This window comes from Phyllobates terribilis, unplaced genomic scaffold, assembly GCF_046119375.1.
Source record: "Phyllobates terribilis strain yellow unplaced genomic scaffold, ASM4611937v1 Scaffold_6703__1_contigs__length_42658, whole genome shotgun sequence".
In the NCBI taxonomy this organism is placed as follows: domain Eukaryota; kingdom Metazoa; phylum Chordata; class Amphibia; order Anura; family Dendrobatidae; genus Phyllobates; species Phyllobates terribilis.
Window position 1 is genome coordinate 1 of NW_027369445.1, and position 26,741 is coordinate 26,741.

At 34.5% G+C, this 26,741-nt stretch overlaps 1 protein-coding gene across 1 annotated transcript; it reads right to left on the bottom strand.

The window, feature by feature from the left end:
- Positions 1–4,126: 4,126 nt before the first annotated feature.
- LOC141251125 (uncharacterized) lies at positions 4,127–4,465 on the bottom strand. Its single transcript, XM_073670246.1, has one exon. It carries the CDS (start codon positions 4,463–4,465, stop codon positions 4,127–4,129), a length of 339 nt encoding a protein of 112 aa, XP_073526347.1.
- Between the last annotated feature and the right edge of the window lie 22,276 nt (positions 4,466–26,741).

Below are 26,741 nucleotides of genomic sequence, written 5' to 3' on the forward strand. Positions count from 1 at the left end.
TAAACTGAAGAATCTTGGTTAGATATAAGCTATAGATATAATGCAGAGGTCCATGTAGGGGACTGGAATATGAAGGTAGTTTGGGGAGACCACCTAAGATATATTGTCTAATTCAACGCTAGATAGGTGAAACGTATTGAGGGGGATGTATTGTGGATTTCCTTAGCAGACTTTGTATGACCCTATAAACTATTAATAGGAGAGTTTGATGTGTACAAGTTTTGGATACATATTGCTTCTGTTTGATTTAATAACCAGTTTAATATGACTATATTCTTATTTGATGGTAGCTAATCTTTGTGTGATTGATCGGTTAGGGTGTGTAATCAAGGGGCCGTTTTCTCAAGCATTACGTAACACATATGTACTTTCTTTGTCTTGTGAATATAAGAATAAGTTTTTATTGAATTACTTATTTAAATCCTAAAATGGAGATAACAAACTCTTAATTAAATAAATAAAATCACTAAACCAATTAAACATAATCCGTAATTTCTTAATTTAGAGTGTCAGTCTGTGACATTGAGTTTCGATTTGGTTATTTCGAGATTCCCAGATTCACATCTACCAAATATGAACACAAACAACACAAGGGTTTGTTTGCGCAGTTCGGACAATTGTTCTACGTCTGGGGGCCTCAGGAGAGAGGACATTCCACTATGCACACAGTCAAACAAATACAACAAGAGGAGCAACCTCAGAATCAGTTCAGACAAGCCAAACAAGATCAAGAACAACAAGATCTAAAGCAAGAACAACTTCCCAACGAAGGTGAACAGCCGGAGCGTGCCAGCAGGAGCTTCACCAGCCCTTCTATGGAGCCACAACAATAGAGAGATGGAAACACCACCACCAAAGGAGAAGATCAAGCCACCATCGTCTTCTTCTCTCAAAGGCAAAGCAAGAGAAGCTTCACCAGCGTCGAATCGGAACACCGCACTGGAATCGCCACAAGAACACACCAAAAACACTCTCAAGGAAACGACGCAGAACAAGTGGAGAATGAGGATTAGGGTTCCAACCCTAAATTCCAGGATATATATATCCTAGCACTGAACCGGAGTTTAAGTGAACGGGACGAGCTCCACCATTGGGATGGTTTTGCTACTGGGCTTCTACCTGAGCAAACACCTATTTGGGAATCAAAATACATCATTGGCCCAAGCCACAAATTACAACCATGAACTTAAATGCATCATAGAAAATTATCTTAACAATTGTCCTCCTAATTTGCTATATGTGCAAAGCCCTAGCTTTTAGTTGTACACCCACAACCATCATCTAGGCCAGGGAGTGGAATAAGCCCTCTCTGTCGTCGAACCAGTTTCTGTAGCATTGTAAGGAAAGTCCCACACATGGAGGATATCCCTCCAAAATGCAAATTTGTCAGTTGTAACAATCTTAGTCCCAAAATATGCAGGATTATAGTCACCCTTAACCTTACAATTATTTGTTTTTTTTATGAACTACGTCTCATATAAAATGCAGTCTCACATCTATATCTTTCGACCATTCATGATAAACAGGGTCCTTGCAAAGATATAAGGCACTTTGATTATCAATATGCAAAACAGGAACATAAGAATTACACTGAATCTCATTAAGTAACCCAGTAAGCCAAATGGCTTCTTTAGCAGCCTCAGTAGCTGCAATATATTCAACCTCAGTACTAGTAAAGCAACTACAGGTTGTTGTTGTGATTTCCAAGATATGCAATTACCAGTCCAAGTATACACAAAAGCAGTGGTAGATTTTCTAGTATCCTTATTACTAGCATAATCACTATCAACAAATCCAAATAATTCCTTATCACTAGCATGATTAGAATAACATAAGCACAAGTTCTTGGTACCAATAAGATATCTCAAAGCATATTCCATAGCAGTCCAATGTAGTTCACCTGGATTAGACATGAATCTACTAAGCACACTAATATCAAATACAAGGTCTGGTCTAGTGCATAACATAGCATACATAACAGATCCAACAACCACATCATAGGGAATTTTAGCCATCTCATCAATTTCAGTTTGGGTTTTAGGACAGCTATCCTTAGTTAGCTCTAGGGTATAGAAGTAGGTTTAGAATCATTCATGTTGAATTTATCTAGGACTTTATGTATATAATCCTTTTGTCAAAGCCACATGAGTTTCTTTTGCCTATTTCTTATAATTCTAACACCTAGAATCATCTGAGTTGAGCCTAGATCTTTCATATCAAAATGTATTTGAAGGTCCCTTTTAACTCCTGAAATACTAACCTTAGAGTTACATATTATTAGAATGTCATCAACATATAACAACACATACAAGGGAGATGCAGTTTTAATATTCTTGAAATAAAGGCAAGTGTCATAACTACTTCTATGAAACGCTAACTTTTTCATGCCTGAATCAAATTTTAAATTCCACTATCTAGGAGACTGTTTAATGCCATATATAGACTTATTAAGTAAACATGCATAGTCAGGTCTAGATTTGTCAATGAAACCCTTAGACTGAGTCATATATATAGTTTCATTCAAATCACAATGTAAGAAAGTAGTATTAACATCCATTTGTTCCAATTCTCAATTATAAACAATGCACATAGCTAACAGCAGTCTCATAGTCTTATACTTGACTACAGGGGCAAAAATTTCATTATAATCAATCCCCTCTCTTTCAGTAAATTCCCTGGCCACTAACCTAGCTTTGTATCTAGATGGATCCTTTATGCTTTTTCGTTCCTTGATTTTGAATATCCATTTAAAGTCAATTAACTTAGCATTTTTAGGTTTAGGAACCAAAGAACAAGTTTTTATAACATTCATGGAATGATCTTATTATTCATAGCACTTATCCATTCCTTAGCATTTTTACAGTTTATAGCATGCTCATAAGCCTCAGGTGTGAATCTATCATGGATATTAGAGGCACTAGTAAAAACATACTTTACTAAATTGACTCTATTTCCATTAATGACATGCTCAACATTATTAGAAGATAACCACTTGTTTGACACTCTAGTTCTAGGAGTTCCGTCTCTATTCAATTGATAATCACTCAAGTCATTCATATTACTATTGTCAGACTTAGCATGCTCATTAACAGAATTATCATGCTTATTATATAGACAGAATCTGAATTAGAGTAGGACGAAGGGATAAGAGGTACGTCACTGTTAGCATTATCTTCCCTATTACCCCCCCCCCCCCCTAATGGTGACACATCGTCATTTTCAACACATCCATGCTCTAGGTTATCAACCTCTCTAGAGCTTTCTGGTTACTTCTTCCTCCTCATTGATTGACTCACTCTAAGTCATGGAGGAAAGGGCAAGATCAAACTCCTCATCTTGTGGGAGTTGTTGAGCTGTCTCTACATCAGGTTGTCTGGATGATCCCACCACAGTAGCTTCATCTTCACTGGTACCTGCCTGCTCATTCACCACAGTCAGTTTATCCTTAAAATGAAATTTATTTTCATTAAATTCAACACTCCTAGATGTAATGACCTTAAATCCATGCGGTTGGATTACCAAGAGTTTGTATCCTTTAACTCCCTCAGGGTAACCCAACATGACATGCTTAATTGCCCTTGGTTCAAGTTTACCTTGAGAGACTTTGGCATAAGAAACACATCCAAAAGTTCTCAAGTAACTCAAATCAGGTTTGTGTCCAGACCATAATTCTTGGGATGTTTTAAATTCAGTAGTCGAACTAGGAGACGTATTGATTAAAAAACATGCATTAGTGACAACTTCATCCAAAAAAATATGTTTAAGGCCAGAACTTATAAGCATACATCTAACCTTATCTAACAGTGTCATATTCATCATCTCAACAATACCATTTTGTTGAGGGGTTCCATGCAATGTTAGATGTCTTTTTATTCCATTTTCAAGACAGTAGTTGGTGAAACTTTGGTTACAATACTCAAGACCATTATCTGTTCTTAGACTCTTAATTTGTATTCTACTTGGTTTTCAACAACATGCTTCCAATTCTTAAAAGTGATAAATGCTTCATCTTTAGTTCTAAGCAAGTATATCCAAGTTTTCCTAGAAAAATGATCTATGAAAGACATGAAATACCTCTTATCTTCAATAGTGCTTACCTAAGCAGGCCCCAAAGGTATGAGTGCACTTATTCTAGAGGATTTTTAGCCTTATAATTTGACATGGGAAATGGAGCGTTAGTTTTCTTTCCAAGTATACAATCTTCACACATGTCTAAATCACTAGGTTTCTTATTAATTACACCCATTTTAAACAGAAAATTCAGACCCTTAGAGCCTATGTGACCCATCCTGTTATGCCATAGTTTAGTTTGATCAAGAGTTAAAGTATCACAAGTTTTGGTCAGGTTCAGTTCATGTGTAGTTATAATATGGTATATCCCACTCCTGTTGATCCCTTTTATTAGAGTCTTACCATTCTTAATAATATCTCTAATTCCATTACTAGTGTTAATTTGACACTTCATATTATCAAACACATATTCAGAGAGTAACTTTCTCCTAAGTTTGGGTATCCACCTACATTTTGGAGAACTCTTATTTTACCATGATGCATTCTTAAGGAAACATTTCCTGTACCTCTTATCCTAAGGGTACTATCATCTCCCAACATAACATTCCCCCATTAGTTTCATGAAAAGAGCTAAACATAGATCTATTGGAAGTAGCATGCATGGTACATCCAGAATCTAGAATCCAAATATTGTTACTAACAGGCACATCAAAACACATGAGAAATTCACAATCATAGAATTCTTGTGTTTCTAAGATAGATGCAGAGTTATCATTAATATTAGTTCTAGATGACTCATCCTTTTTTCTTTATAGCAATCCTTAACGAAGTGATTACCCTTCTTGCAATAGAAACACTTCTTCTTTGCTCAGACTCTTTAGATGAGTTAAAGTCCTTTTTCTTATCATTCTTATACTTCTGTTTCTTTTTATTCTTGTTATCAGCATAGAAGACCTCAGATTTAGACTCAAACTTTTGGTCATTCTTAGTCATAAAAACCTTTAACAGTTCATTCGTCACAGTTATAGCTTCTATGATCTTTAACTTAGTCAAATTTTCAGAACTAAATTGGATCACATCTTTCAAGTTATCAAACTGAGTAGGTAAGCAATTAAGTAATAGGACTGCCTCATGAGAATCTTTTATCTTATCATCACATCTAGCTAATTATTGTGTCATTCTAAGAAACCTATCCAGATTATCATTTAAAGTGTAATTAATGTCCATTTTAAATGTAAACAGTTTACACAATAATGAAATCATAGAAGGTAAAGACTTAGTCAAGTATAAAGATTCTAAATCAGTCCATAAATCCTTGGTAGCAGTGTATCGTACTACCTGTCGGGCCACATCATCAGCCAACCTAATCATTATTTCGGAATGGGCTTGCTCATCTATCTCAAGGCGTCTAGCATGGGAGGTTTCTGCAAGGTAGTCCCCAGTGATGGCTTTGTGGCATTTTTCTTTGATCAAGACAACCTTCATCTTGACCTGTAACATGGAAAAATCAGTGTTGCCATCAAACAGCTTCATCCTGATGCTGTTATCGGCCATAGTACCTGGCCAAAGACACAAATCAGTATAGTATTCTAGTCCTTATCACACAACAATAACAGAGAACCAATCACCCACACAAAGAACTCAGAGACAGTCCAAGACACGACTTGGCTCAATTAATCACACAACAGAGATCCAAAGCACAAACTCATATCACAAAGCGATTTTCCAAGATCTAGTGAACACAGAAGTTCAGTCAGATCTGAAAATCAGATCAAGTACCACCACATCAGTGTACTCATCAAGTGAATCAAACACCAGAGTTGAAGTCACAAAGTCAAGATCCAATCCACAAGAATCTCAAACAACCAGATCAATACAACATGCGGAAACAATCAAGGTCAGAATCAAGACAGAGCACAATATATCAAAAACATGCAAACCAATCCAGATCTCAGAGATTGTCAAACAAACATGCAACTCAGTTCAGATCTACACAAGAGCAAGAAATGAACATGCAAGCCAATCTAGGTCTCAAAGAACAAGATAAACGCATGCAAGTCTCAAAATAACCTGGCTCTGATACCAATCCGTGAGATTGAGTTTCGATTGGGTTATGTCGAGATTCACATATTCAGATCTACCAAATATGAACAAAAATAAAACAAGGATTTGTTTGCGCAGTTCGGACAATTGTCCTACGTCTATGTGCCTCAATATGAGAGCCTATTCCACTATGCACACAATGAAGCAAATAAAACAAGTGGAGCAACCTCAGAATCAGTTCTGACAAGCAAAACAAGATGAAGAACAACAAGATCTAAAAGGAAGAACAACTTCCCAACGAAGGTGAACAGCCGGAGCGTGCCAGCAGGAGCTTCACCATCCCTTCTATGGAGCCACGACAACAGAGAGATGGAAACACCACCACCAAAGGAGAAGATTGAGCCACCATCGTCTTCTTCTCTTAAAGGCAAAGCAAGAGAAGCTTCACCAGTGTCGAATCGGAACACCGGAATGGAATCGCCACAAGAACACACCAAATACACTCTCAAGGAAACGACGCGGAAAAAGTGGAGAATAAGGGTTAGGGTTTCAACCCTAAATTCCAAGATATATATATATATATCCTAGTACTGAACCGGAGTTTAAGTGAACCGGACGAGCTCCACCATTGGGCTGGTTTTAGCTCCTGGGCTTCTACCTGAGCAAACACCTATTTGGGCCTCAAAATACATTATTGACCCAAGTTACAAATTACAAGCTTGAACTTAAAATATATCATAGGAAATTATCCCAACATAGTCTATACATTAAGACCATTTAATCTTGTAATCTATTTAATCTAATATTCTAATCTACTAAAAACAAAGAATGATAGGGATGATCACAAAATAGTAAATAAATGCAATTTTCAAGAATTATGGATTTTGTCCGTAATTTTTGGTAATTATGGGCCGTAATTTCAAGAAATTACAAAAGAATTGGAAAATTTATCAAAAATGTAAAAATGTATGAATAGATATTTTTTATCTTCTATAAACATTATTATATAATAAAATAATAACAATATTTTTAAAATCAAACTACGATGAAAATGTCTTCTAACTCGTCATTGACCCTAATACCAATTTAGACGAGTACTTGTGTCCCAAATTGCCATAATGATCCGAAATAGATAAAGTAGGCCCATTTAGTCCATATTAACCTTAATTAACTTAACGTCTTTGACCAAGTACAATGAAAAGGTCTCCTAACTCGTCCTTGATCCTTATACCAACTTCGACGGGTACTTGGACCTCAAGTTGCCTTAACGGGTAGAGAATGTAGGTTCATTTAGTCAAGTACGAGTTAGGATACCTTATCATTGTACATAGTCAAAGACATTGAGTTGGTTAAGGTTCATTTGGACTAAATGGACCTACATTCCCTATTTCGGCCCATTAAGATCATTTGAAGCCCAAGTACCCGTCTAAGTTGATATATGAATCTAGTACAAGTTAGGATACCTTATCATTATACTTAATTTAATACATTGAGTTAATTAAGGTTCATTCTAGTTAAATGTGCATACGTTCTCTATTTTGACCCATTAAGGCAATTTGAGGCTCAAGAACCCTTCTAAGTTTATATACCAGTCAAGTACAAGTTAAGAAACCTTATGATTATACTTAGTCAAAGACGTTAAGTTGATAAGGGTTCATTTGGATAAAAGGGTCTATATTCTCTATTTCGGCCTACTAAGGTATTTTGAGGTCCAAGTACCCATCTAAGTTGATATATGAGACAACTACGAGTCAGGAAACCTCATCACTGTACTTGCTACTTAGTCAAAAAACGTTAAGTGGATTAAGGTTCATTTGGGCTAAATGGACCTACATTATCTATTTCGGCCCATTAAGATATTTTGAGGTCCAAGTACCCATGTAAGTTAATATATGAGTCAAGTACGAGTTAGGAAACCTCATCATTGTACTTAGTCAAAGATGTTAAGTTGATGAAGTTTTGTTTGGGCTAAATGGGTATACGTACTCTTTTTCCGCCCGTTAATGTATTTTAAGTCCTAATTACCTATCAAAGTTGATATATGAGTCAAGTATGAGTTAGGAAACCTATCATTATACTTAGTCAAAGACGTTAAGTTGATTAAGGTTCATTTGGGCTAAATGGACCTACGTTCTCTATTTTGACCCATTAAGGAAAATTGAAGCCCAAGTACCCGTCTATGTTGGTATAAAGATCAAGGTCGAGTGAGGAGAACTTTTCATTGGACTTAGTCGAAGGTGTTAAGTTCATTAAGGTTAATTTTGACAATATGGGCTCACTTTCTCTATTTCAGCTCATTAAGGCTATTTGAGGTCCAAGTACCTGTCTAAGTTGGTATAAGGGTCAAGGACGAGTTAACAGACATTTTCATTGTACTTAGTCAAAGGCATTAAGTTGGTTATGGTTAAGGTTAATATGGACTAAATGGGTCTACGCTCTCTATTTCAGCCCATTAAGGCAATTTGAGGTCCAAGTACCTGTATAAGCTGGTATAAGGGTCAAGGACGAGCTAGGAGACCTTTTCATTATACTTAGTCGAAGACGTTAAGTTGATTAAGATTTATTTCAAAAGGTCACATTTATATGCAAATGCAAAATTCTTACTTTAGCAAAAAAATTCCTAAAGCAATATTTTTTTGCATTTTGGGTTTTTTTACTTAAATTTTTTTAATACAAGTGCAAGTGAACGCAAGAATACTACATTTTGTTTTAAAAAAAATAATAATCTAAATGCAGATGTTTTGCGTCACATTTTCCCTTTCCGTGTCTATTTTGACCTAAACGTAATATTTTTACGTTAGCAAACTTTCTACGTTTAAAATTGGAGTGTTCAAAGTTAAAATTTGGAGTGTATAAAGCCCCTTCAATGTTAAAATACACTACTAATTTAATTAAAATATGTGAGCGACTAATATACTAAGTGCACAATAAATCACATCTCGGACAAAGAACATGCACGTGCAACCTACTATACTATAAAGTTAAGTTAGTGGTTCATTTATTACCTTAAAATCAAAAACTATTTTTTTCACTTATTCCCTTCTATTAACTCAAATTAGCACATATTTTACCGGTTATACCCTCTTATTTAAAACTTGTTTTACCGGACACAAATCTAATATAGTCAAATAGTCATTCTTCTCATGTGAATTACCTCTTATAACCTTAAATATTTTCCCAATATTTAGTGAGACGCATTCAAATATTTCATCATTCATTCCATCGTTATAATCGTTCGACTTCCTTCCGCGTCTATTCTGGCGTTACAAAACATAACGACTTCCCCCTGCATTTAATCTGGAGCTACAGAACTTAACTACTTCCTCACCCAATGGATAATTCAAGCTATAAATACCTCTAAAATGGTTGCTCGAAGGCTAATTCAGATGGTTAATTCAAGAGCTCAATTAAGTTGTTTATGTAATAAGTTCGATCTTTTGCTAATCCCTTACTTGTTGTTAAATTTGTACTCTTTTATTCAATAGATTATTATTTACTATGCTTTTTAAAGGTGGTAAATTTTCAATATCATTGTACAACAATATAAATAGACGTTTGTGTATAACATATATAGACGTTTACAATAATGCATATACCTAGTGTAAGAACAACACCCGTTATTTTAATCTCAAATATATTCCTATCCAATTTCAATAGAGATCAATTAGCACAACCTAGAAATAACCAAACTTTATTTGACTTTCTATTCATTTAGTTATCCACTTAACAAATATATTGGTAAGTTTCATGAGATTCAAGCTTTTAGTTATATTATTGATAATAGCCTCATCTAAATCCTAATTAAACATAGAGGGAAAAAGCTCTTGCCTATATCATAACTCTATTACCGATAAAAGACTCTTTCCTACCCCCTGGGGTGTTGCTCGAGTGGTTGGAAGGGAGGAGTAGATCCTTGGCGTGGTAATTCGCCCGGGTTCGAAACATGCTGCTGCCACTAATTAAGGCATTCTGGATTTAATGGCCGGATCGTGTGGGGCTTGGCGGGTGCCCAACATGTGAGATTAGTGGGTATGTGCCCGGCACTAACGTCAAGAAAAAAAAAGACTCTATCTGATTATAATCAAATACTTTTTACAATGAGTTATAAAATACAAATCGGTTACACCACTTTAACAAACTCTTAGAATAATCACAACTCCCAAGTTACACAATAAAAAAAAGTTCCAAATTTAAAGAAGAAAATAATAATTATATAGATACAAATAGTCATAATAAATGTGTTCTTATAGTAATAATAATAATACTAATTAAATATTAATTATTATTATTTATAATAACAATACTTATTAGCTTTAGTGTTTTGAAGTATTACTTACCATCCAAAGTCAACTAGTACAAAGTGAATTTACCTTTTATCTTATTTGCATCCTTTCACATAAAAACTATTTTTCCTAAGACCTCTTAATTCAATGGTATATGAAAGCGATGGTAACACTTCATCTTTCAATTTATCTTTTTCTTAAATTCATTAAACACTTCACCTTCAATATTTCCCATTTTTAACCCCCCTAAAAATTGTAACTACTCCAACATGATTTATATATATATATATAATCTCTTCTCATATATATTAAGCTAAAAAATATACTATAAAAGGGATTAAAGACTAAAATAATTTATATATAGTGTATTATTAGTTATTACACGGAAAAGAAATATTATTTATATTTTTTGAGTGATTAGTAATATGAGAAAATTTACATTAATCATTTTACATCTATAGAGTAGCTATGATTTGAAAAATTATAAAAATTACTCATAAGATACGAGAAAATATATAAATATTAGTTAAAGAGTTAATGTCTATTAAGAAATTAAATAACCATGAATCTAATACATATAAAATAAAGTTTTTAATAGTTAATTTCCTCTAATTAACTTATTTTTATTTTCTTTTATCCCTAAATCCCTCTCCATCAATTGCTCATTTAAAGACCTTTACAATTATGGAGGTCTTCACGATATAAACACTCACTTCTTGTGAATCCTATCATTTTTCTTAATTATAATATGTAATTGGAAGCTCATGAATATTGAGAACAAAATTAAATTGGATTGGAGTTACAAAGTGGGGAGAGAAATTCGATTTGTATAGACCGAGTGAGAAATTTGATTGGACAAAGTAAAAATTCTATATAAATCAGAATCACATTCAATAAGTTTGTCGATAGTTTCTTCCCTGAAATGTATTAATTTATAATAATGAATTTTTGAATAATAAGATGCAACAATTACATATTTATTATACCAAATATGATATCCTATCAAATTAAAAATAATATTCAATAGAAGAATATTTTAGACTTCAATATACACAACAAAATTGATACCTGAAATAATCCATACAGTTCATTCGCTAACGAATAAAAAACATCTCCACGACAATACCATGTACGCATAAATAGTTACATACTATAGACAATACACCTTATGTTTGTTGATTGAATGAAATAGAGCATTGTCCTATTGGATCATTTTTAATCACTACATATATTACATTTGATCTATGTAGTTCATTCAAACTTTTGTATATAAACAAGGAAAAATACATTCATATATATATATAGGTGGGTTCCGGTAAAATGGTTTTTGTGATAAACGGTAGTACTAATCTGGACCATTAGATTGAAGAGAATGGATGAGCTGGATTTCATTGGAAAAATTAGATTGATTAAAAGAAAATTAATTAAAAAACAAAGGAGAGAATCTAGGGAAGGAAAAGAAAGATGAAAAATGAAAAATAAAACTATTTTAATTGATTGCGATATTATCTTTTTCAAAAACGATCTCCTGAGAGTTCATTAAATATTTTTTCGATTCATCGTTCAAGAGTTTATTCGTTTCGGGATTACGATTTTTTCAAGATCCATATAGGTGCGTTTTTTTAGTTATCATACAGTTTTTGGAATTTGTTGTATATTTTTCGCGATACAATACATGTTTTTCCCAGATTACTGTCAAACTTTCTCGTTCTGTTTTTCGCGATTTCTCTGTTACAAATAACTCAACTTAAATGTTTACAAATTCGTTTTTCGCGAATTTGATTAATGATTTGCGAGATTTGAGTACTGATTTTCGATTGTGTTTTTCCCAGAAATCAGTTGCGAATGAATAAGTCTGATCATGAAAATCGATTTGGGATCATGAAAAACAAGTCTTAGAGTGTGAAAATACGTCTTAGAGCGTGAAAAAAATAGTTTTTTTATTTATCGACTCTTTTAGATTGTGAACAACAAATCTTAGATAGTCAAAAATAAGTTTCAGATTGTGAAAAACGAGTTTCGGATCGTGAAAAACAAGCATGATAAACAAGTTTTAGATTGTGAACAACAAATCTTAGATCACGAAAAACAAGTATCAGACTATGAAAAACGAGTTTCAGATCGTGAAAAACAAATGTGAAGTGTGAACAACCGTTTGGATGTAGTGCTAAATAATGTACAACTATCAATTGAACATCAATTATGTTAAAAGAAAATTGATCTACTACACAAATATCAATTGATCTTCTGTAGAAATAACAATTGATCTACTGCACAGATATCAATTGAAAAAAAATGTGAGGCATGATAAACAAGTTTGGATTAATAATGTACAACTATCAATTGAACATCAGTTACATTAAAAGAAAGTTGATCGACAACACAGATATAAATTAAACATCAACACATTACATTGGAAATCCGAACATCAACACTTACAAAAATTTGAGTATTAGGTCAAAAAAATTTGAATGAACGGAGACACCAACAACGAGATAGAGATGCGGTGAGACAAAGACACCAAAAACGCAGAAACGCAACTTAGGAAAAAAATTATATTAACAATCTGAGAACAGAGATGTGGTGAGACACCGGCAACGCAACATAGAAAAAAGTGAATGAATTCAGGCGCCGATGAGAGAGATGAATCAGACGAATTCCTTTGAGCAAAAACAATTACGATGAAACCTTGTCACTGATGTGGAGAATATGAATTCCTTTGAGCAAAACAACCGGAAATTACTCACCAACGCAGATTTGAATCAGTAGGCGAGAGATGAATCAGACGCCGGTGAGAGAGGCACGACGGAGGAGGGAGAGGTGGGGAGTCGAACTAGCGATGGCGCTAGATTGAGTGAACAATGGGGCGGCGCTGGTTTCTTTGGCAGCAATGGCGACATCGGGAAGAAGAGCGATAATGGGGAAGAAGAGTGACGAACAAATCGAGCAGAGATAATGGGAAAGAAGAGCGACGAAAAATAGGGGTAAATTTGATGTTCTGATTAGAGAGCGCTTAAATCCATAGGTTTTAGGGTAATTTTTTTTAAAATTTTAATTTGGAGATGTTTTATTTAATCTCAACCGTTTAATTTAGCCTGATCCAACGCTCCAGATTAGTACTACTGTTTTACTATAAAAGACCGTTTACTAGAACCTAAATCTATATATATATATATATATATATATATATATCTAAAACATATTATTTTCATACAAGATGCAACCTAAATAATGCACGGTCATGAACAACCTAGTATAAATAAAATTTGACCTATTCTCATAGCATTAAATGTCCTCATTTCTCTAATTTTAATGAATCACACAAACTTTTGACAAAGAAAAAATATCCCAAACTTTATCTTCAGTTGAGTTTAATGTAGATATCATGAACGCAGGGTGCATGATACCAGACTTGTAAGCAAGCAACCACTCCCCTATGTGCCGATCGTTTCTTCTTGTATCTCTCTTTGTTTCCTAAGACTATTCTCTTCCATTTGTTTCGTTGTCTCCCACTTGTCCGTCATCTCTCATTTGAAAAACTCTATTCTATATAGTCTTTCAACATTTTTCATCTGTAAACTGTGATCTACTCCCACCCTTCGCCTTGCGGCTCACCTGATCTACTCCCACCCTTGGCTATCTCTTGATGGACGACCTCTATAAGGCAGTTGCTCCTTTTTTTTCTTCTAACATATATATGTATATAGAATGAGTGAATATGTTTCACAACTTACTAAGCTTAAATTTTTTTCAAGAATTAAAATAAATCCAAATATAAATCTAATTTTTCTAAATCTATCTTCTAAATCTATGTCTATCACTAAAATAAAACCTTAATAGTATGATCTATTTAATTATTATAAATTATGTATGAAATAAATTTTATGTACATAAAATTTAATTATATTAAGGTAATCCAGTGAATTAAGATTCAAATTTTAGAATTCTTAAAATAATAAAATAAGATATATTTAGAAACATGTCAAGTATTTCAAAAAAGAATTTCACTGAGTTATGCACAAAAAAGTCAGAAACTATAAATTAAACTTAGGATTGGGAAAAAATAATAAATACTAACATAAATATCCTCACATATCCTCTTACAGAAAATGTTATAGCGATAATTTGAAAACTATATAAACTATTATATTTCCTAAGTACATCTTATATATTTTCTCAAGAAAATACTAAATTCAATTTTTTATTTCATATATTATAAAACTAGCATAGAGAAAAATATTTTATATCCCTTTAATTGTCTTATATAATATCAATATGCCGATGAGAATATTGAAGACGTTTACAATGCAAGAAAAATTAATATTTACCACTAAAATAAAATAAAATATACTAATGACATGGATAACAAATTAACAAGTAAGAAGTTACTATTGATACACACTATAGAAATAATAAATAATATCTTCTATTTATAAATTATAAAACTAGCATATACAAATATTATATATTTCTTTAGTTATCTTCGATAATATCAATACAACCTTGTATACGGAAATATTTATGATTTTATATTTGTGAAAAATAAATCACCGATACTAATTAAAACAACATAATATAATAATAACATGAGTATTAAGATACCAATAATATACACTATAAAATATACAAAAAGCATATGAACTTTACTCTATATTCGACAACAAATCTGTCTATCTATCTATAATTCTACAAGTATAATTGAACTTAACATCACATAAAAACACTAAATGCACCATTAATGACTTGAATACACCCTTTTACATGTTATATGTAAATGTTAGTGATTATCATTTTCTTTGGCTCAATTAGGTATGGTTATTGTTCTGTTTTAAATGCAAATCAATTAAAACCGGACTAATAAAGTCCATAAAGTATTTTTGTATTATTATTATTCTCTATAGAAAATATAGGCTTATAATAGTCTCATTATATTTTATAAAAATATTAATAGGGCGTTGCTAAATGACGCATCTGTTTTTTGGTTTTAAACGCAGTGAAGACACCGCCGGTTCTTGCCCAACCAGAACCACTGGTTCCTACCCAACCAGAACAGCAGGTTCCTGCCCAACCAAAACGCCGGTTCCTGGCCAACCTCTACCGTCGGTTATAGCACATCAGTAACCTCCAGATCACATTATATTCCAATAAGCTTCCATTAATTAACTTTCATTAAGTTTATTACACTATATAACACATATATAGTCTTTTATACTATATTTTAACAAAAAATGAGATGATTTACTTGCCTATAGCATTATCGAGATGATATCGATGTGGTTTCATCTTTCCTTAATCATTATATAGGGATCGATGTGATTTACTATGCTATAGCACTAATTAAGGTATGATATTATTCATTTTTATTATCTATGTAGTAAAATCGAGATGAATATTAAGGTCAATAACCTTGTTTCGATTAATTTTGATTTTATATAACACTTTTTTGGCAACAAAGTAATTGATATTATTACTAATAATTTTAAAAAATTACATTGAATTTAATGTGCATTAAGTTCATCAATGTAAGATTGAAAACGAGACATATATGGACCGATCAACTATAAAGCCGATTCTTTACGATGATATCCCCACATGCAAGTAACTGGGGGCAATGGGCACTCGTCGTCAAGAAGAACCTGAAATATAGTCGATTAGGATGTTTAGTAATGAATGAAAAATATATCAATTTAGAATGTTAAAATTACTATAATCCAATGATTTTCTTCCTTCACGTGCCCAAGGCATACGATTTGGAGTATTTGTCCCTGCACATAATCTGGCCTTGTCCTAATTTGTGGGTATGTAGAGATACCACCCTTACTAAAGATGACTAATATCATGTTAACAACAATTTCTGCACATATCTGGAACTGTGAACCAAGTGCGTTGAGGCGCAAAGCAATCCCAATCTAAGAAATGAAGCTTCAATAGCATATCATGCATAGTAACAGGGGATGTCATCGTCTTCCCTAAGACCTCCTGGTCTTTGTTGGTTGTAAACATCATGAGCTTTCTTATGTTCACCCAACTATTTTCTGAGTCGCCCATACCAAATGCTATAACTCGATAGCCACAATTTCTATCAGGTACAATTTGATACCACCCAACTAAATATTCTATCAAAAACATTGGAAAGTACTTGAAAGACATCTTGGAAGTTTGTAACTTGGGTATTCTTAGAGGTTTAGGTAAATGTGAAGGAACTTCCTCCGGCTCCTTCTTCTTACATGTGTGCTTTTGCTTCTTGGGAGGTATTCCACTATCCTCTACTTCTTCTTCAACACGCTCCCAGAGAGATGGCACTCTCTTGGTCATGCCGAATGGTGGTGGAGGTGGTTTTGCTTTATTTTGTGCACCCGGAGGTCTACCTTTTTGTTTGACATTTGCAAAGTGATGCACATCAGTTTGTTCAGGGTGTGCAACCTTATTCATCTCATATAGACACTTGGCCTGTTCTTCGAGGGATAGGTTGTTCAAATCATTGTGAATGAACTCATCAAGCTTGCTCTTGTACCCATCTCTCCTGACTTGCAATACATCAATATCTAAAGGATCTTGTTACAAGCTAAGAGTCCTGTAGAATAGGTCCACACTTGAAATAGGTAATGGTATTTCATTCCTTACATAAGGAGCCATTTTGTGCACACAAGGTAGACTATCCCTGTTCCTAATCATACATCTGCATTTCCTGCCGCATTTGGGGTATACTCCCTTATCATACTCATTTTACAGCCTCATTATGCACTCCCCAGAGACCACAAAACAAAATATTCTGAATATCCCTTTATCACCTTCCCCCTAATCATCTTTTGCATGCTAATGTTGAATGTACCTTTTATCTCTTTCACAAGATTACAGAACATATCCTGGAATTCATTCCATACTGTGGATATGTTGCATTTTGAACTTGTAAGGTAGTTCTTAAGCACCCCATGAGCACCTTCAACCATATAATTTGTAATAAATAAGATCAAATAACTAAAATATGTAATTTGTATTAATATGTAATTTGTAATAAATAAGATCAAATAACTGAAATAGTGGCCTATAATCAACTATTAGGCGTATGAGTTTTAAGGTTGAAGACTGTGTCAATCCATCCAGAGACAATTCTTTCTCTGTGTGTTGCAAGCCAGTAGTATTCCATATACTTGTGAAAATGAGGACACCTCGACCAAGTATTAACAATTTTATTTCATTCTTCATTATATGAAGCCTCAATTATTTTTGTGAATAGCATATAATATGCAGAACTAAATGCACCTTCTATTTCTCTGTCTTTGAATGTCTTGAGTGAATGTGCTTCTACGTTTTTCCTTATGTAATGCCTGCACAATATGAACTTTGCGTCGGGGAACAAGCTACCCATTGTGTTTAGCAACGCCTGTTCTCTATCTGTCACCAGACAAACTGGCGCCCTATCTACTAGATGATAAAGTTTCTTCAACTGTTGTATGACCCGTAAATATGAGTCATTTGTCTCACCACCTAGGAAACATCCGACAATGCTGGAGTTTTTACAAGAGTTGGTGACGCCGATGATCTCCAAATATGGATTGTTTGACCTAAAATATAATGCATTAAATAAGTACATGATGTATAATAAAAGTAAATACATGAAATAAGTCTTACGCTTACCGGATAACACTGCATGTACAATCAAGTACAACGATGTATGTGAATGCCCTTAGAAGGTCCATGCATTCTGGATGCGCAAAGAACACATCTTGAAGCTCGTTAGTGCTTGGATTTATCCTATACTCTAAAAAATACCCATTCTGTTTACATTTGTAAAAAAGCTCTTGGACAACAGTCCTTTTCTCTCTTTTTAGATCACAAATTTTTTAGATTATGTTGTACAACTGCTTCTTTGAGGTATAGTTCCTTGGATTCTTGTTCAATTCGGTCATAATATTATGGGGCTTGCAATGACTGTCCAACATGTCTCTCACCTTGACCAATTGCTCTTGTTTTAGTCTCCCTTCCAAAGAACCCCAATAAGATGCTCTCCAATAGAATGGTTGTGATGACCTTCTTTTACTTTCATCCTCCATTCTCCTCTTGGCCGCTCGTGTAAATCAAGACCAAATTTACAATCACAACGCCCAGTCTTCAACGTCTTTTTTGGGGTCTTTTTAGGAGGGTCCTTCCTCTCCCTAATGCAACGAAGTTCAACGTACCCCATTTTAAAAAAGTAGACGATTGTGTACGTCCAACTTTGAGAACAAAGTTAAGTTTATTTGCTATATCTCTCGCCCATTCAATGGCATCTTCCTTAGTTTTCCAAACTAGGTCGTTGTTAAAATCTTCTGAATAGTCTCTTGACTTAATCTCGGGAGTAGTACCTGGGTATGTTGGGTGCCTGCTTAGGGGAGGAAATCCAAATTGTATGTCGTCATCGGGTTGTGAAACACAAACACCGTCTCCTATCGCATGTTGCATACACTCACTAAAAGACATGACAATTGGTTCATCATAGTCATTGGTTGAACCGCAAACATAAGATGAATGTCCCGGATTACCTACATATGATGAATGTCTTTGAGGTTCTTGAACATTGTAACTATACCCGTATTCCCCTACATACGATGAATGTCTCGGTGGTTCTTGAACATTGTATGGGTAACCAAAGTCACCAAGGTACGATGAATTAGTAAACTGTGAAATATAAGACTTGACTACTATTAGATAAGTCATCTAGTATAAAATATACAATAAAAATAGTTAAGATGCGAACTAAGTCATCTAGTAATTTAAGACTTCACTAATATTAGTTCACATTTCAGTTTTTATCAAGATTATTATCACTACAAATGAAATGTTACATGATTCATCTAGTACCAGATTAACTAACTATGGAAATATGTTAACATGACATATGTAGCAACTATAACATAAATTGAAATGCTAAGTTATCTAGTAATTTCTGTCATATTCTAGCAACTATATTTACAAAATTTACTTAAGATTCATTTTTTAGTACTAGATTAACTAACTTGGAAATATGTTAACATGACATATGTAGAAACTATAATATAAAATGAAATGTGAACTAAGTCATCTAGTAATTTCTTCCATTTTCTAGCAACTATATTTACAAAATTTACTTAAGATTCATTTTTCAGTACTACATTAACTAACTATAGAAATATGTTAACATGACATATGTAGCAACTATAATAAAATCCATTTAACTAACTATGGAAATATGTTAACATGAAATATGTAGCTCAATAATATAAAATGAAATATTACATGATTCATTACCTCGTTGCTGCACCAAAAAAGGATTGTTGTTATTGTTATCCAATTTTTGACTAGTAAGTAAGAGCAAAATGTGAAGGAAAGATGGAAGTGATTTGAAATGATGAAACTACAACTCTATTTATACTACTTGTGGTAAGTGTGGTAGGTGAATAGTTGGTGAATTTTCTTCACATGCATTGGAATAAGTTGTGGTGGTGGAATCCTTGCGCTCTCATTAATCGGTTTGGGATCACCTACTAACAACAAGAAACCAGGAGTTAGTAATGCGTAGGAACCGACGGTTCCTATTGCATAGAAACCGAGAGTTTTTGTTGCTTAGAAACCAGCGGTTTATGTACGCTGATAACCGCCGGTTCTCCCTTATATAATTCAAGGCTTTAAAAGCAAGACTTGGTTCTCTTCCTCTTCAAACCTATCCACCTTTCATTGTCCAAACCAACCAAAACCAGCAAATCTACTTGCGTCGTTACCGAGAGAAGATAAATCCTCCAATTTTTGTCAATTCTCAACAAATACAACTTCATTAAGTTATGATTTTAGTTTATTTCCCTTTCTTTGAGTTTTTTCCATGTAAGTGTGCTATATTTATGTAGATCTAGTATTTAGGTGGTAGTTCTCTACAATTGCTTCTTTGATGTATATGGTTCAAGAACTTAAATTTGTGGAGTACTTCTCAAACCCTCAATGAAATTCTGTTTTTTTGTTCACAAAACTGGGGAGTTCTGGGATGAACTAAAAATCAGCGGTTAGTGGCTACTGGGAACCGCCGGTTGGTGGCCTTAGGCAGCCGATGGTTAATTGTCCCTGGAAACTGCCGGTTTATGGACAGTTTGTTAACTGAACTGAGATTCATGGATGAACTGAGATTTTGTGAGGATTATGGGATGAACATGGAACCAACGGTTTATGGCTTTATGTAAGCGCCGGTTACTGTCACTAAAGAACCACCGGTTTGTGGCTTTAAGTAACCTCCGGAAACTGCCGGTTTGTGGACAATTTTTTCACTTAGTCATCTAGTAATGACAAAATAGTTGATGCGAAATGAAAATTACATATGATGATTCTCTTACCAATTTGTACCTATGTTATATACATGTTGAGAACGACCCTAATTTGTATATATGTTGTTTATATGTTGAAATTTGTATATAAATGTTGTTTTGATACAATATATGCTTGTAACATGTTGTGTTAGATGACGGATTCGACATCAATAGGCAAGACGCCTATAGTTGATCGCGATTGACGTAAGGGGCGTGTTGTATTGCGGGATCAAAAGATAAATAACAGGCCGCGGGAATACCTATCTATGAGCGAAAAAGAGGATTAAAAACACTTCTATGCCCGATTCATTGGACAAGGAGACTATGGATATCGTAGGTGTTACTCCTCCACAATACTACCAGTCTCCTCCTGGCCAGTATTACCCGACTCCTCCACCGCCTACACAACATTACCAATCTCCTCTTGGTCAGTATTACCCTCCTCCACTGCCTGCACATCATTACCAGTCTCCCCTTGGCCAGTATTACCCACCTCCTCCACAGTACTACCCGCCCCCTCCACAGTACTACCAATCTCCTCCTGGTCCGTATTATCCGAGTTAATCATCGCATCCTTCTCCTATTTTCCAGATTCAAATCCCTCACCCTCCTCCTCCCATGTATTCATCTCCCAATATACAATTTGTCTCACAGTATGGTGATCGTTACTCAATGCCTTCTGATTTACTCAACGTAACAGGCACATCTTCCCATGAACGTATTACAGAGGTAACACAACTGATAACTTTTATTAAATAATATATCATTTACAACTTATTATATCATGAACTAAATGTATTAAAAATTACTCACTTATGCAATTTAATATTTCTGAATGAGGACAAGAGGTACCAGAAGATCATGCCGAGAGGGAGGAGGAGAGGGTGGATGGAAGTGAAGAAGAGAGGGAGGCGGAGAGGGTGGATGAAAGGAGGAACTTCCGGTTGAGTAGAGAGCAGAGGAGGATACTAGGGAAGCTTCTTCGTCTCAGAGACGACCAAGAAGATCAAATGAACGATATATCCCTAAGTTAATACAAGGCGTGGAAGGGGGACCCATGAATTCGGAATTGCTAATAGGGTTTCAGAATCATGTAGCTTATGACATATATCGTAACAAGGTAATTTTCTAAATTAGATTTTCAATTGTTATTGAATTTATATTTTCTTGACAAATTTATGTTGTTATAAGTTATTTTCTATAATTATATATTTTTATATTGTAGGAGATAAAAACGTTGACTTTTGAACTTCGAAATCATATGCTCTTGAAATGGAAATTGTCCAAGAAGAAATCGTGGGGGGGGGGGGGGGGGTCTTGTTTTGGCCATATACCGGATTTGATGTATGTAGATAACAAAATAAAGTTGATAGAAGCGTTCATCGAGCGTTGACAGCCGGAGACGAGCTCGTTCCACCTGCCATATGGAGAGATGACGGTCACTCTCCATGACGTTCATCTCAATCTGGAAATGCCCATATTTGTGGATAGCATGACATTTAGCTAAGATGTTAAGGTTTTAGGGACCCGCACAACTAGGCACACATATCTGGTACAACATGCTTTGGAGTACTTTAATATAGATCCAGCGCTTGCACCGTCGGGGATGATCCCGTTCAATATATTTGTCGACATGATGAAGGACGTGTCAAAAGAGCATAAGTGGACTTCAACCAATAGGGCAACGACGTATTTGGTATTCTTGATGTCGACGACAATATTTCCTGACAAGTCATCAAAAAATATCGGTCTTAAGTATTTCGAGTACATCAACCCTCTCTAAAAGGTTGACAAATTAGTTTGGGGGACGGGCATCCTATGCCACTTGTACCGGTCCTCGGGCGAGTGTACACGGACTGAGTGTTGACAAGTATCGACATGATATACTCTTTTACAGGTAAACTCTGTTTGAAAACGCTATATTAATTTCACAATGCTTATGACCATGTCTTAATTTTCAATTGATTTTAACCATAATAAGAAGCTTGGATATATCAGTACTTTCCACAGTTCAGGCCTCTTCAATCATCCAGGTGGAGTCAGGATGCTCCAAAGCCATGGGCATCCAAATGGTACCATACTGAGAGACCGTCAGTAGTAGGGGGTATCGAGCAATCCTCGACAGGATGACCGCTCGTGATGTAAATAAATTCTTATCCTACAATTATTACCTAATTAATCACAGCTAATGTTAACTTAATTCAATATGTATGTTATGCGTAGGTTGATTGGATGTCATACGGTCATCTTGACTTTAATGAAACGGCATTACGTCCCTCTCTATTCCATGGGATCCTATAATTGTTGCATCACACAGAGCCGTACATGCCAGACCGGGTGGCGCGTCAATTTGGGCGTACGCAGCGGATCCAAAAGCCGGTGATTGACCCTATTAGAGCTCATAGACTATCCAAGACATTGGCATACAAGGTGGACTATGATCAAGGGTATTGGATATGGAGTTCTCAAGGATACATACCTTATCCATCGAGGAATTAGGTGATGTCATTAATGTGCCATGGCAGTCCGAGGGGCCGTACATGTCTTGGTTCTTAGAAAGGACACACCCTTACATTACTTCTCCCGATGTGAGATCATACAAGGTAATAATATGAATTTTCATTCTTAAATTGCGATTTTTAATATTTATTTTTTCTACTACATCTTATATTTTATACTTGAGAAGAAGAGTGCTAGTCGAGTACACGAGTACCTTTTACCATTTTACGATGATCAACCACCGTATGAGCGGACAAATGAGATGCATGATGCAGTAAGGAAGTCGATTGATGAGTTTCTCCCTTTCTACAACCGGCCAAACTATTGATGAGCATGAAGTTTTTTGAAATTGTCTTGTGTATGTTTATGTTTTGGATTTGGTTTATGTTTTGGTTAATGGCCGTTGTTGGCATTAAGTGTGAAGAACTTTGTTGGTTTCAAGTGTTGGATTTGCTCGTTTTAGTTATATGTGTTGTTGCTTTATTTTAACTATGATCTTTGTTATTCAATGTGAGCTTTGTTTTTTCATTTAACCAACCTCATATAACAACATCCACCTCAATGAATTGAAAAATGGTTATAGGCAACATTAAGCAAAATCAGATAGTTAAGTATCTTGATAATGCTATAGGCTAGTAAAACATATTATTTTTTGTCAAAATATAATTAAAAAGACTATATATGTGTTATCTTTTGTAAAAAACTAATCAGAAGTGATTTATTGTATACCAATTGGCATATACACAGAACCGAGGGTTAGGAGGTGCCAGGAACCGGCGGTTTTAGCTTCCCAAGAACCGGCGGTTTTAGCTCCCCATGAACCGGCGGTTTAAGCCAGCCAGAAACCGGCGGTTTATTCTTGCCAGGAACAGACGGTTTGTACGTGCTAGGAACCAGCGGTTTGTACGTGCTAGGAACCTGCGGTTTGTGGGTTGCGTTAGAAAGTAAAAAAAATTGCGTCAAAAAAAGAATTGCCGTATAAATAAACCCTATTAATTGAGAAGTAGATATATCTAGATCGTTCAACGCAAAAATTAAATATATATACATCGATATAATGGAAAAGAATTCATTCGTAATACATAACGACAAAATTATAATAATAACATCACATAAAAGATGTACTAATGATACTCTATAGAAAATATATAATATGAACAAATTATAAACAACATTCAAGTCTTCACTATAGCCCATGTCAACAATAAGGTATAACAATAACATTACATAAAAAAGTGTATTGACAATAGACTCGGTCGAGTGGTCTCAGTTGCAGATGGGATTGATAATTCATGGGTAGAGCCAAAGATTTTGAATTGTATAAGTTACCAATAACATTGATTTGGAGAAACTACTTAAGTCTTCATTATAACCCGTGCAAATCACGACCACAATAAATTAGAAAATCGTATAATTATTTTTCACAATAAAATGACATTAACTTGGACCATGGGTTGGGTTTGTTGAATTTGCAATTTTTATTAACAGAATAAAGTTTCAAATTGCCAGTTTTTTTTGGGTACACAGGTGACACCAAATCATTATAAAAGGAAGGTTTGATTCTTATCAATTATTACTAGAATTTACATTTCCGTTTTTTTTAATCTATATCAGTCAAAATTCACTTTGACATAAGCTATAACTGAAGTTGGATGTAGAGCTCAATTAGTTTCTGGAGACTGTAGCTATTTTTTTTGGAAAAATAGTTAGTTATTTCTAAATTCAATATGAGAAATCATCAAAATAGTATAACCAATCATATAATATAGCAACTCATTATGCATTTGTCAATTTCCGAAACTTACCCGATTTTTTGTGACCAAATAAGATGTTAGAACGCTTTTTATGTACGTGCTTTCGACGAATTTTCAGAGTATAATTTTTGCTAATTTATTTTATAGGGGCCCGGCTAATGAGATTGTTGTAAACGTCTTTGTGAACACTTCAACGTGGTATACTCACATGAGTAAAAAAATGAAGTTATAAAGTTAGATGCATTAGCATATTAAATGGAGAGAGATAAAAAGTTATCCACATGAGAAGTTGGAAAGAACACTTACTAGTATATAAACTAGGAGTTGTGTTATTACGCTTGACCATAGACATGTGCGCACCACATTGAGTCTGGTTGGGTCGTGGATCTGGTTGACTAGTTGGTTGTGTGAATCGGGTTGGGCTTGGGTCTAATCGAATAGAACTCTACTTTTTTGTACTGACCAGTCAATATTGCTCCTCACAAAAAGAAACAAACGTTGATTTCCTTCAACACAACTTCCTTCTCCTCTTCTCTTCTCTTTTTGTCGAGTTTGAGAGTATACACAAATCTAAGCGTTAGTCAGTCTTTGCTATCGGGTAATGTGAATCAAAGAATTTTGCAGTTGTATCTTGGGATTCGGAACACTACAACACTGTCATATTGCAGTGCTTTTTTAGCATTAAGGAGAGAGTCTCGACTCTTCAAATTGTTCTTTCGATATGTCTTGCGTATCTATTTTGATAACAATTTCAGTATTTGAATGTAGTTAATCATATCCCATATATTAGAGTAAGTTAGAGTCCTACATTAGAAGTCCCAACTCAAAACTAAGTAAACTAGTTAGATGCATTTCTATTCAGTTAATGTTTCATAATTTAAGTTTGTTCTGAATTTGATGCAATTACGGATTTAGGAAAGAGAGATTAGAGCAAATCATCTTTTAAAAGATTTTTTATTGCTAACTATAAGTTACAAATAAATTTAATTCTAATGCTCTTTATACAGAGCTCTCACCCTCTTGAACAAAATCAAACTAAAGGGAGATATAGTGTCCAAATGTTCTTAAACCACTATAATTATCAATCATCATCCGAAATGGGTGCAATGAAGACAGTGAATTGCCAGTAGTTGTTGTACAAGTGCTAGTAGTTGCTGAAGTAGAGCATTGATGTGACCAAAACAGTGCGGGTGATGTTAAAAAAATTGGGCCGGGAGATCAACTGACTTGCCATTTAAGGCACCCACAACTGAAGACATTTTTGGCCTTTTCCCAGCATCTTCCTGGATGCACAACAGCCCAATGATTTTGTATATTTTAATTTATAAACTTACAAATTTTATTAGATTAAAAATGAAATTGATACAAGACATATACTGGAGTTGAGAGATATCACGAACAACTCCTAGTATATCTCTAACCATTAACAAGAACTTGTACCTAATATTGGTATTTGATGATCCGAATTCTGAAGTTTGTTGGAATGGGGTTGGGTTTGTTTGGACTTTTTTAATTAAAATTTATTAAGTCTCATATGGTGTTGAAATCCTAGCTATATATACTCTTATTCTTATAATTCGAGAGATATCAAGCCGCAACAATCAAATCCCATTTCTAATTTGAGATTTGCAAGCTACGTTCTTACTTGTTTTCTTTGTTGAGCTTAATTGCTCTTACCCTCTCGTAAACTCTTCATCTTTTTATTTAGTGGATTTCGGCTGGTGCTTGTGCCCGTGATTTTCTCCCGAATGAGTTTTCACGTAATCTTGTGTGTCCCCCTTTTGGATCGTTCTTCGTTTACGTTTTGCTTGTCGATTCAATTATTCCTTTTATTAACAAGT